The sequence below is a fragment of the Citrus sinensis genome, chromosome 6 (assembly GCF_022201045.2).
Source record: "Citrus sinensis cultivar Valencia sweet orange chromosome 6, DVS_A1.0, whole genome shotgun sequence".
Lineage (NCBI taxonomy): Eukaryota > Viridiplantae > Streptophyta > Magnoliopsida > Sapindales > Rutaceae > Citrus > Citrus sinensis.
The window spans coordinates 15,406,147-15,420,012 of NC_068561.1; the positions used below are offsets into that span (position 1 = coordinate 15,406,147).

Consider the following 13,866-nt stretch of genomic DNA (forward strand, 5'->3'; position numbering starts at 1 on the left):
AGGAGTGGGATTCCTACTTCCATTGGGGAGGTGACAGTGAGAATTCACTTCCGCCTATTCTTTTTTTACCCTTCCCTTTAAACATGACTTAATTATATTTATTAAAATAAAATAATGTTATATTTATTTAAAACAATAATATCATATTTATTTAAACAATATTATTATATTATTTAATAATATTACATTTATTTATTTATGTTATTTATCTATATTTTTATTTATTTATTTAAAATCATAATTTAAACTTATTCTAAGTTAGAATTACTTAAAAATAATATTAGTATAATTACAAAGAATTAATAATATTACTGTATCATATATTTGAAAACATAATATTATTATATTTATTTAATATTAATAATTAATAATAATAAATAGTTAATTCTAAGAAAGTATTAATTTTATGCTATATTGTTTATAATAATATCTCATTCATGTTGCTCTTATCAGTAATTTTTAATTTACATAATTAAAATTAAAATTAATAAAAAAATTATGATTTACATAATTAAGAATATTAATAATAATTATTAACTTTTATGACTAAAATTAGTAATAAAATAAATGGTTTATTTTAAATATATATTTTTTGTTCACTTTTTAATTAAGAACTACAATTCTTTATATAAGAGTAAACATGTAATTTGAAACAATTTATTTCTAATTCAAGATAAAGTAAATACATAATAAGATTCTGACTCCTATTCCACACTCACATTCTAATGTAAGTAGATAGCATATTCCTTCTTCCACTTAACATTCTCAATCCTATTATTCACACTGCTTATGATTCCCAATCCAATTTGAAAAATAAACACTATCTTATTTCCATTTTCAATTGACTCAATTAGATTTAAATATGCCAACCTTGTTTTATTTATATCAATGAGTAGAACTTCCTAAGTTAAATGTGTGATATTGTGATTCAAATTTCAACTTAAAAAACGTATTAGATCTACTTTCAAATATTTAAAAAGAAAATATCAATATTCACAAATACAAATAAAAGACTCAAACTCCTTTTTATATGCTTGAAAACACGGTGATTTACCTTTCAGTTATTAAATAATTGCTAATAGTTACTACCAATTAATGGGGCATTTTCGGCCACATCCAAGTTAATATCCAGAATTATAATCATACAATATTTAAGTATTGATTTGCAATAGAGAGCAAATTAATACTCATAGGTGGATGTGATTAAAACCCTTCGAAGATATATATTTTTTCACAATGAAACTTCTATGAAATTTGAGACTTATAAATCTATTTAAATTTGGACAAAAATGAAATGGATGCCGCGAATATTAGTCTATATTAACATATAAAATTAAGCATACATCAAAGAGATTATCATGCGCTACAACTTGATTCACACGTGCTTGAATGCTAAATAAGTTAAAAATATGAACTATTTTTAGCAGCCATGCTTATTGGTTATGCATAAGAGTACATGAACTAATATATATATATATATATATATATATATATTAAACATGTGACCGTGACCGATCACCTTGGTAGCAATCAGCCACAGCCACACTCCTTTGCACATTCTTGTAAGAATACCGTCGAGCCACAACCACATAGACGAACAAATTGGCCGCAACCAGGGCTGCTAGTAGCCAATAGAATTTGTCTAAGCGGCTGCTGTTCATATCTTTCCCAAACCAACTGCGCCCACTCTTGTCGGTAACATGATCAACAACTGTTATCAGAAAGCTGCTAAGGAAATTCGCTGCTCCAATGACACTGAGGTAGAAAGCTATGCCTAGGCTTCTCATGGAATCAGGCACTTGGTCGTAAAAATACTCTTGCAAGCCCACAAGAGCAAACCCATCGGCAACTCCGCTGATGATGGATTGCGGAGCCAACCAAAAGACACTCATTGACAGTGAACCCTTTGTCGGGTTTTCCTCGACGACTCCGAGTCTCTTTTCCTCGACCAAGGCCGCGACGACCATCGTAGCAATTGAGAAAAGCATTCCAATGCCGATTCTCTGGAGGATTTGGATTCCTCTTTCATTTCCGGTTGCTCTTCTTAATACTGGTACTAGGATTTTTTCGTAAAACGTGACGGAAATGATCATTCCGACGGCAGTCAGCCCGAAAACGGAGGCCGGGGGGATTAGGAATCCGTTGCCAATTTCTCTATTCATAGTGGTGGCCTGTTTGATGAAAAATGTTGTGGATTGTGCTACACTAATTCCAAATGGTAAGCTAGCTAGCCAAACGGGAATCACGTTGAGCACGAGCTTCATTTCCTCGACTTTGGTCACGTTTGCAATTCGCCAGGGACTTTGTTGATCGACAGGAGTTTCGTAGTCTTCAAGAATGGCAGCTTTATCAAGAAATCTGCAAGTTTAATTTGGTACTTGATCTGATTAGGATGAGAAAATTCACAAACTGCAATTCAAGCTGAGTAGAGAATTATTGATCCATCAAAACATGCTTACTCGAGGTTCTTGGTGTGACACAAGAGCCTCCCCTTGGCTACTACCTTTGGATACTCAAACAATTGATCAGGATCTGAAGGATGAGGCAGGTTTCTTTTGGCAATAGCGGCGACTAGCACTTGAAGCATTGGCGTTAAGGGGCTTCCTTTAGGCACCCTGTAACGATAAAATGGCCTTCCAATGATGAATATGAGTAGCGAGACAGCCATAACTATTGTGATGATAACATCTGCTGCACCCCAGCTTACATGTTCTTGCACGTAAACGACTACAGTCACACCAAGTAAAAGTCCAGAGCAAAGGCCAGAATTCCACCAGTTAAAGAAGGACATTTTCTTCTTCCTTTCTTCGGCATGATCATCGTCAAATTGGTCTGCTCCGAAGCTCTCTAAAGAGGGTTTGTGGCCCCCAGTTCCGATGGAGATTAAGTATATGGCAAGAAAGAAGACCACTTCATGAACTTTCCTGGGCTCGAGGCACATATCGGCATGGCAAGCCCTTAAGCTTGGCACGAACCAGGACATTGTTAAGAGACCTAACCCCTGTTTTTAAACATCAGAGAAATATGGTTAAGAGTAACATAACCAATGGTTTAATAAAACATAACCAATGGTTTAATAAAAAATTGTCTCAACGAAGTTTACGAAATTAATTAAGGTGAAGTCTGGTTTGTTTCACTGGAGCCTATTGTGTCATGGTCATAATTTTTTTTTCTTTTTTGAGTTATGGGTGAAAATGTAAATATGTAACAGGGGTTTGAGTAGATTTTTAAAGAGGTGCCAATAGTTCAACTCTCAATTAAAACCAATGAGCAGGGAATCACCAAGAGGTAGACGATGGATGAGACAAGAACAGTCCAGAATCTGCCCAAGTAAGCATCGGCTATGAATCCCCCAAGTAATGGCATAAGTGTAGTCACACCGGACCAGCAATTGACACTCTTTGCTGCTGTCTTCAAGTCTTGATGAATCACTTTAGTAAGGTAAAGGATAAGGCTTGTTGCTATTCCAAAGTAACTCAGCCTCTCACCGAACTCGATTGCTGCTCAAATCCAAAACTCAATACAGTTAAAAAAATGACAATTGTAAATATATACTACAACATTAATTTTAAAAGAAATTACATTAAAAAAAATACTAAAGCACTACAAATTTTTGTCTCCCAAGTTTTGTGGCTTCAAAAGAACAAAATAATTTTCTACTTTTTGCTGACATTTTGGACCTTTGGGGGCTGTTGGGCACGTATCTGTATAGCCATTGGAGGATCATTATTTACGTTAGACAGTTGTAGGCCCTTAAACGTCAACAGAGAAATACTTGTGAAGGGGAAGTAACTGACGGTGGAGAAAATCTTCCCTTTAACTTTTCTTTTTATGACTACGGACGACAAAGTCGATGAAGGAATATAATCATTAATTTGAACAAATAGAGACTAAGGTTACAAATTGGACTAGGCTAAAGATTTAGCTCCCCATTTCGAGTATATATGCCTTGATTCGAATTCTCAAGAAAAGAAATATTTTATGTACCATTTATTTATCGAAATGCAACTATATAGTAAACCCAACTCATAAAAGATTGATCCACTACATAGAGTTAATTCAATCCACATGCAGCCTGTTGACTCTTAATGGGATTTTTTACTTTCTGTAGAATGGGACATAAAGGTAGATAGGGTAGGGCTATTTAAATGGAGCAGAAATCACAAACTAAGTGATGAAATGACACCTCCGGCCCCCATTTTTCCCACTCAGTTGATATTATTTACTAACGTATGGCTAATAATGTTTTACACTTGATACCATTCTCATTCTCATGACCCACAAATGTTTAGTGATCGTACGGTAATAAGAATATTGATACACAGACACGATACTTTATTCCCTAAAGAACACCCAAAAAAAAAGAACTTAATCAATCAATGTTTATTTTATAATCTCATGACAATTCAATGATATACCCCTATAACAAATCTTAATTAGTGGCTAACAGAAAATTAATAGATTCTCTTCTCAGATTACTTTATTTAGGATTAATTTTTGTTTATGACACATGCAAGGATTAGAATATGAAACTGTGAAAGTAAAATCTGGGAATAGGGTTTCCAAGCCCTCCTTACACCTCTGGTGTTTACAGGCTTTTGTTAATAGTTTGAGATTGGAGCAAGAAAGATAAAAAGAAAATGAACCACGCACCAATATCCAAAGATATAGTTATTATCTGGTGCAGACATTCACACTTTATAAGTTGTAAACTGGCACCTTTACAGTATAATGAAGGGTTTTTTTACATGCTTTTAATTTATAATGTTGTAAAGACTTTTATACTGCTATATAGTGGTGTGAGTTTAAACTTTATAAAAATACAGACATCTTGAAGGACTCCCAAGATAATAGGAATGGCACATTTATGATTTTTTTTTTGAGGCATGATGTTACTTGAGAATATGAGGATCACTAGTTTAAAAATTCAAATAATTAAATTGTGTGTGTGTGTGTGTTTGTGTCTATATATATATATATATATATAATCTTGTCTTGAAGAGAATTAAGAAAAGGAAGGAAAAAAGAAGGTAAAAAAAGAAAAAGAAAAAGAAAAAGGATTAATTCTATACGTGAGAGATAGCTATCCATGCGCAGAGGAGCTAGCATTCAGAAAAACTAAGAGAAGCAGCAGAATTGATGGCATCGAAAACCTTGTGAAAGCCTAAAGCACTTTTTATATTATTAACTGAAAATCTAACAGGACAATTTCTAATTCACTTTCTTGGCAATCAAACCAACTAAATGAAGCATAAAGAATAAATAAAGTAGATATTGTTGATGATAGTAATAGCTAGTGCTTATTCCATACCGATAATAAAGAGGGAAGCTTTCCAAACTCCAGTTGAAGAACGAAAAGGAACCCTCCCTTTATGATCCACAGAGGAATCAAAAACCCATTTCTCTTGATCATCAACAAGATCTCCATTTTTTCCTGCTGCTGCTGCCACCTTTTTTGGCTCCATCTTCAATTTGCTAGCTAACTCAGAAACAAATACTTACTATAAATTATTAACTTCTTAAGCAAAGAGAAAATAATAAGAAGAAGAAGGAATTGTTGGTTGTTGTGGTGATGGCACTCCTTCGCTTTGTACCTGCTTATATAGGCAGAGAAGTAAGTGGAGTTGCTTTTGACTCACTGTCGTACTCAGTTTGGATTGTTCTATTTTCTAAATTTTAAAGAACTAGTGAAACATCTTCTATTAAAAAAAGAAGTAATGAAACAAAAAAATAGATTACTAGGTAAATGGTATATATGATGTCAATGAAAATTTTTTCCTGGAATAATAATTGTTATGAGAGAATATTTTCAACAAGTCCACTAGTTTACGAAAGTGTAACAGGCTAACAGCTGTGTTGTTATCATCAATTAGATTTGAAGCAAATGTCTAGCATCAATAGAGAGGAGCAGCAATCCTACGATTCAGGTTATGGGTTTGAACTTCAATGAGTGAGTGTGCTATTAATAAAAAAAAAATTAAAAAAAAAAATCATCAATTGGATTGAGATGTTTGATTAAAGATACTATTAAATGGATTGAGATATTTGATCTGTAATCAGTTTTTATTCCATGTCTAAATTTATGTTTTCTCAGACCTCTAAATTCTTAATTTTCCTTTATATTCTTATAGTTATTATGTTTTCCCACCAGTGTAATTAGGTGGAACCAGGATTAATTTTGATTTGGGGGTTGACGAAATGCATAAAAAAGTATTGCAACAACAATAAAAGAATGCTATTCAAACCTTAAATTAATGAAAATAAAATATAATTTTCTATTATACTATTTAACTCAATTATAGATGAAAAGTGAACTTTACATCTTTTTATTCTATATGTTCTTGAACCTTAAGGTACAGCTGGTGGCTGTCGCCCTTGTGGGAGAGAATAAAAGAATTAGGAAGAAAGTAGAATGGTTCTTTTAGTTGTGTTATGTGAAATAAACTTAAAAAAATAAATCGAATATGAAGACGCCAATTTCTAGTCTTGGGAACTTGAGGTACAGTTATGCCACTTTGATGGGAGAGGCAAAAATTAAATAATTTAGAGTTTATATAAATAAAAGAAAAATAATAAGTAGAAGGGATATTTATGTGTTTTCAAAGTTTAGGAGTTTCCAGCTATTAACATTTTTCTCAAATTTTACTTTTTACTTAATATTTTCAAATTTTCCATAGTATTAAAAGAAATTTTCTAAAATTTTGGAGGTTGTCTAGGCATGAAACTAGTTACACCACTTATCATATTGTAACACAATACAAAGTGTAAGATAATTAAGGTCTTGTATGCATGATAAATTACAAGACAAAAATGTGTATGCATTAAAGTGTGTAAGATAGAGACTTATATATAAATGATCGAAAGTAAGACGTAGACTTGTATGCATGACAGAGTGTTAGACAAAGACTTACATACACTCTATTAGACGAGTTAAGAGATTGAAATTAAAATTTTAATAATTATGATATAAAGTTACTTTTAATTATCTTTTTACACGATTGTGGTCCAAATAAATGAAGTTGGTCAAGGAGGTTAAGACTCATGACTTATGAAAAGAGCTGGAAGAGTCTTCCTTTGCCAAATACTACACTACATAAATATTTTTTAACTTGAGCGCTTTTTAATTTTTAAAAATGTCGTGTTACCGACATATTTATATATAGTGTAAAAATAAGCAGTTGAAATTAATTTCAATCAATTTTATATTTTTATCTAACATTACTAGTCACAAATTTAGATTCTCTTATATATTCAGGAAAAACTCATGGGATGATTGCTGTCCATTTTTAAGATGAAAAACGGCATCCGTCCTAAAATTGGATCGACTTTTATTTTTAATGGGGACCAAAACCAACGTAAATATATATATATATATATATATATATATATATATATATATATATATATTTTAAAAAAAAAAAAAAAAGTGGCCGCCTAACATTGCAGTGAAAGGTTGGTCCAGTCCGTTTATATTCCAAAGAGAGGTGGTACTGGTTTCGTATAGTCACTGCCATCATTGCTGGACCTGATAGTGAAGCTACCATGAAACATTGAAACTATTACTATCACTGCTAGTCATATGTCAACTGCTCTGAGTTGAAAAAGGAAAATAAATAAAGAGAAAGAAGGAGGGGGGGGGGGGGAGACGACTATTGCCCCGGGCACTCACCAAAAAGGCTCTCAGTGCTTTTTAACATTAGAAATTTTGTTCAGAGATTTTAAAAAAAGTTTTTAGATAAATGCTCGTTTAATATTTGTATATTGATTTAAGTATTTATTTAGTTCTTATATTTTAAAAAATACCTTAAAAATTTTATATAGTTAAAAAAAATTACATTTTATCATTTCTTTTGCTTTCTTTTTACAATAATATTCTTCCAACAATATTCTTGACATAATTAATTTATCTATAAAAAATTTGATTAAGAAATTGACCAATAAATTTCATTATAAGAGAATTATTATTTTTTTGTACTTGTGCAATAATATTAGTAATAGTTATTTATAAATAAATTAATATTAGTCAACTTAAATCAATGGTTAATATCCTTCCAACAATCTTACTAATAATTATTATATAAAAAAATTAATTTACCAAATTAATAATATTAAAATTTGTAAAATTTTATGTTCCCTTTAAAGTTAATTTGATAAATTATCCTTTTTTAATTTAATATCCCTAATAATATTGTTGCAAGGTTATTATTGTGTTAAAAAAAAGAAAAAAGAAAAAGTAAGGCTAGGATTTTAACATGTTTAACAGTAAGGGCGGCTTGGGTTGAGCTATGTTGCAACGGTTGTCACGTACCCTAATTTTTGTCTTTTATGATTTAACTAATGTTAAATTTCATCGAGCTCCTTATACTCCTTTTTACTCATAAAATACTAAGAAATAATATGGTATTTTCTACTTAAATACACTATTAAAATTCTATTTAGCACATTATTCTCTTTTTATTTATTATTTTTATAAGTATTAAAGTACTTATTTGGATTAAATCCAAGACATCTTAATCCACGTAAAACACTAAGATCAACAAAAAGACAACAATACCCTTAAATTTATAAATTAAAAATAAAATTTAAGATCTTTTTCCTCTTTCCTCTCACCTTCATCTCCATCATCATTACTTCTCACATTCATCTTCTTCCATTGTCATGATCTTCACCTTCATCTTCACATATTTTAAACTTACGGAATATTAATAGAAATGACATTTTTGCCTCTAAATGTTCTAAAAATTTCATGGCAATCACTTCAAATCTAAACTCAAATCGGCTACTCCTATCAAAGCGAATTGTAAATTGTTTCGATGCCATCTTCTTCGTTACAATTAAGGGAGGGCATGGGTTGGTTTGGGTTGGATTTTAAGTCAACCCAAACCAAACCATAAAAATTTGGATCCAACCCAAATATTTTTAACCTAATCCAAACCAAACCATTTGGGTTTGGTTTGAATTTTATTATCAAAATAATTTTTATTTTAATAAAATTTAATTATATCAAAATTATAAATTTTACAATAACTTAATCCTTAAATTAAAGAATACTAGAAAATCAAAATAAAGTTTAATCACAAAAATTATTATTTCTCAATAAATAAGAACGTACACTTTAATAATAAAATTTCACAAAACATGACATTAACAATCTAATAATAAATTTTACCACTTGTTATTTATTATGTAATATTTGTTTTTATTTTATCATTTTGGTAGTTTTGCGTTATGTTGTCTACTTATATGCTTAATTTTAGGGAGATTGCCACTTTCCCCCCTACAGTAATCAATATATATCATTTTTCCCCTTTCTGTTTTTATAATGACCAAACCCCCCCTAATATTATAAGTTTACAATATTACTTTTATTTTCAACTACTCTTTTATTTATATTTATTATAAATTAAATAAATCACACGAATAAAAAAACTTACTAAAAAATAAAGTATTAAAAATAAGAAATATATGTTTTGATATGAACAAAAAAATTAATAATAAAATTTTTTTATACTTATTTATTTTGTGAAAATTTTCTTATAATAAATATATAAGAAAATTATTAGTAAAATGATAAAAAAATTATTATAAGAAAGCTTGAATGACAAATAAAAATTTATTATAAGATAAATAATAAAATATTTTACCTATACTTTTTACATTTAATTTAAAAATATTACAAAATGTTTATTATAAGAAAATGTTCACAAAATAAATAATTACAAGAAAAAATTTTATTATTAATTTTTTTGCTCATATCAAAACATATATTCTTGTTTTAATACTTAATTTTTTATTTAGTTTCTATTCATGTAATTTTTGTAAATAAAAAAAATTTATGTTATTTACAACAATATTTATTTAATTTAAATTTATTTTTACTGTTATTTTCATTTTCTAACTATTGACAATTGATTACGCCGCAAAAAATTTAATGGTGATCTTTCACTTATTTGTGTTCATTTATTTCATTTGAAAAATTTGAGTGTTGGGGTTTTGTCCATAACCCATGGGTAAACTATACCCAACCCATAATGAAATAGTTTTCTATATAAAACTCATATCTAACCTATTTTCATGATTTACCCAACCCAAACCATTTAATTTGATTTGGGTTTGGGTAAACCCATGTGTTGTGGGTTTATGCCCACCCCTAGTTACAATGTCATCAAATCCCTTAGTTTCAGACCCATTACTCCAAATCCCCATCCCAAACTCATTAGCCTTCAAGCTAAAACCTTTATTTTGAACTCAACAACTCTAATTTTAACTAGTAGCAGCAAGGATAATCAAGAATCCCTTCTAATCTCAATCTCAAAGTGCAATAATCTATAGGAGTGATGATGGTGGCGTTCATTTCCATTAGCATTGACAAATCCAAATCTTTTGAAAGTTTCGTTTGTTGTTGCTCTCTTTTTTATTTTGGTGGGGCTATTTTTATTCTTGTTGTTCAGTACAAATAATTGGTCTCTAGCAAAAGATTTCGGATCTTAATCATTTACTAATGGAGACAACGAAATCATTATTCGTTGGACGTGACACTCAACATTAGACTTTGATTATTCACCTGTAACAATAACGACGCCGGAGGTGGCGACTCACCTTGGGTACGACGGAGCCGTAGTCGATGCGTGGTCTTGTAAGGAGATATTGTTTGTGTTGCTTGCGGGTTTTTAAGCAACTTTAGACATGGTTGTGGGTCACTAACGTTGATGAAGATGAGACTTGACAATGGCGTGCTTTTGTTGCTGGCTATACTGGTTAACTTCATTTTCTTCATTTTCTTCCACCTTTGTCGAGAAGGATAATTTTGTCTTTTTAAGACTCATAAACAAATTGTAAATGAAAAGAGTGTAAGGTGCTCAAGTAAATTTGACAGTAGTTAAATTATAAAAGACAAAAATTTAGTATCGTACAATTGTTGCAACATAGGCAATCTGACTTAAGGTATTTTTTAAAATATAACCACTAAATGGACACTTAAATTAAAATATAGGGATTAAACGTGTATTTTCTCATATTATGTGTGTATATATTGTAAGAAATTTTATAATTTTTTTTCCAATTCATTAGGGGTTTATAAGCAATATATTATTCTAATCACATGATTTATTTTCCAAGTAGCAATAAATGTTGGGGGGAAAAACCAATCAAAACTAATGCAATTTTATTACGCTTGCATACACATTTATATAGGCCAAATTATGTTGGCGCCTGGATTTTTCCTGGCCCTCTAAGCAGGAAAGAAATCTATAGAAGTTTACACAGCGTTGAGCGTTCAATGAAATTCAATTTATTTTCATTTTCTATGTTTTAACCCTATCACGTTTACGGTTTTTATAATATGTCCCTTAATATTTATTAGGTCTTGCTAACAGCTTAGGGTTCTTGTTTCGACGGATAATTGTTTAATAATATAATTAAATCTTATCCTAGTGGCCGAGAAAGTATTTTATGAAAAAAATAATTGAAAGCTCCAAAAATCTCGGACATGGCGAAAACCCTATTTTCAGAGGTATTTTTCCTCCGCCGTTTAGGGAGGCTAGAACGACTAAGAAAGCAAGGTTTCGTGATGAGGAAAACGCTGGTGACAACCCTACGCAGGTCGCGTACAAAGAAAATCTCGTGAATGTTTTGCAAGCACTGGAGCAAGGTTTTGTAGGTGGAATAGAGGACTGGGAGTTTGAGGAAGGGGATGTGATTGAGAATAACGAGGGACCTATGCCGTCCATCACTTTCTCGGCTAGGGTTCATGAAAAGTTAAGTAAACCGTGGAAGAACTCAGTTGTTGTGAAGCTGCTTGGTCGCACAATTAGATACAAAACTCTCTGTGCAAGGTTGAATGTATTGTGGAAAACAGCCATGAGTTTCTCGGTGATTGATTTAGAGAACAATTACTTTTTGGTTCATTTTTGCTCGGCGGGTGATGCTGTTGATGCTCTAACTAAGGGCCCTTCGCTTATAATGGGTCAATTTTTAACGGTGCAGCCATTGATGCCCTCATTTGATTTCACCAACACGGTTTTTGATCAAGTCATGGTATGGATCCGTTTACCTGGCCTTGCTGTTCATCTTTATGATAAAAATCCTACATAAGCTCTAATAGTTAATGGGTATTGTGATTAAAATGGAATAGAATACAACCTCTTCTACTTGTGGAAGATTTGGCCAAATTGCAGTAAATATCTCCTTGGCCAAGCCGTCAGTATCTCGTTTGAGTTGGATGGGAAGGCTCAAAAGGTAGAATACGAGGGATTGCCAGTGATTTATTTTAAGTGTGGAAGATACGGCCATAATAGCAATAACTGCAAAAAAGCTGGTACTTCGACAACCTCTGGAAATGTTGGGCAGCCTCAACATGTTATGCAGTGTAACGAGGCCCTTGCCCAACAAGAAGTTGGTCATAATGATGATAATATTGTAGAGCCCTTTAGACGTTGGATGATTGCCACTAGGAGATGCAGGAAATCTAATAGTGGTAAGGAGAATATTAATGATTCAAACCGAAACTGTAAGCATGCTGGGGCTGGTACTTCAAGGTTCCAAATCTTAGCTCAGGTCACAGATGAATGTGAAAATCCTGTGCATGCAGCTTTCACAGATATCTCATCCACCTCACGTCAACCTCTCTTAACCATCTCAAACCCCACATTTACTTCCAATGAAGATATCACAACAAAAGACTTTGGCACGATGCAAGTCACATACCAAGGCTATGGTTGCAAAATCTCAGAGTATGAAACCAACTGTCTCAGCGAATCCAATCTAAAATCCCTTCCAGTTGAGTGCTCTTAACATCAGAGAGAAAGATATAAATTCCCCACCTCATGCAAACCATAATCCCAACTCACACTTTACTCCATAGCTTGTCTCTAGTAATCAACATGTTTCCCCTCTCGCTACTACCTTGGACCCTACTAAGCATACTGTGGTGTTTTGTTCTTCCCAAACCCTTATTCACGGGGATGTGAGGGATGTGGTCACGTAGCATAGAGATCGGTAGGGACCAGATCCACAACATTTGGCTTACCCTTCAGATGTTCATAACACCTCTCATGTGAAGGAAGTTAAAAATGCTCATACTCATCCTACTGTGCCTATGAGTAGTGTTGATGGGGATGGGATGTCTGATGATGAAGACTCGATGGTTTAAGAAATGCCTTTGGCGTTGATGGCTGATGTCAATGGTCAACAGCAGTAGGATTTTTCTTTCTTTATTTGGACTATTTTTATGTCGATAAGCATCATGTATTGGAATGTCCAAAGGGCGGCCTCGGGTAATTTTAGGCTCTCTTTCAGGACAATTGTTAAAAATTATAACCCATCTCTAGTGGTTTTGATGAAACCTCATATTAGTAGGATTAAAGCAGATGAATTTATCAAGAAAAGTGGCTTTGATAAATCTCATTGAGTGGAAGTTGTGGGCTTTTCTGAAGGAATTTGGCTCAGTTGGCGGAATTTTATAGAGGCGGAGGTTTTTTTTAATCATAGGCAATTTATTCATTTCTGAATTTGTATGAATAATGTCTTTGTGCCTTAGGCAACACCTGTTTATGCTAGCCCAAATCCAATGTTGCGGAGACAGCTGTGGAATCATATGGATAGCCTTGCTATTTCAATTCAAGGTCCTTAGTTGTTTGGCAGAGATTTTAAATCTATTTTGTATGCTTAAAAAAAACATAGGGGTGTTGCAAGGAGTTCAGGAATGTGTAACTTATTTCAGTGGTGGTTTGATGGGCATCAAATTTTTGATTTAAAGTTCAAAGGTCCAAGGTTTACCTGGTCACGTGGATTGCTTCTTAAATGGCTTGATAAAGCCTTTTGTAATAATGAATGGTTACTAAAGTTTGCGTACAATTCTGTTCTCCA

The 13,866-nt window shown here is 32.2% G+C and overlaps 2 protein-coding genes across 2 annotated transcripts; one reads left to right on the top strand and one right to left on the bottom strand.

Moving 5' to 3' along the window:
- Positions 1–1,295: 1,295 nt before the first annotated feature.
- LOC102619014 (protein NRT1/ PTR FAMILY 5.6) lies at positions 1,296–5,679 on the bottom strand. Its single transcript, XM_006480837.4, has 4 exons — positions 5,312–5,679; positions 3,283–3,500; positions 2,460–3,001; positions 1,296–2,358 (listed from the first exon to the last, which is right to left on the bottom strand). Exons 1-4 carry the CDS (start codon positions 5,463–5,465, stop codon positions 1,494–1,496), a joined length of 1,779 nt encoding a protein of 592 aa, XP_006480900.1. The 5' UTR covers positions 5,466–5,679; the 3' UTR covers positions 1,296–1,493.
- A 5,772-nt stretch (positions 5,680–11,451) lies between these two features.
- Positions 11,452–12,792, top strand: LOC107177421 (uncharacterized). The gene is made up of 2 exons (XM_015531193.1): positions 11,452–12,036; positions 12,160–12,792. Exons 1-2 carry the CDS (start codon positions 11,452–11,454, stop codon positions 12,790–12,792), a joined length of 1,218 nt encoding a protein of 405 aa, XP_015386679.1.
- The last annotated feature ends 1,074 nt before the right edge of the window (positions 12,793–13,866 follow it).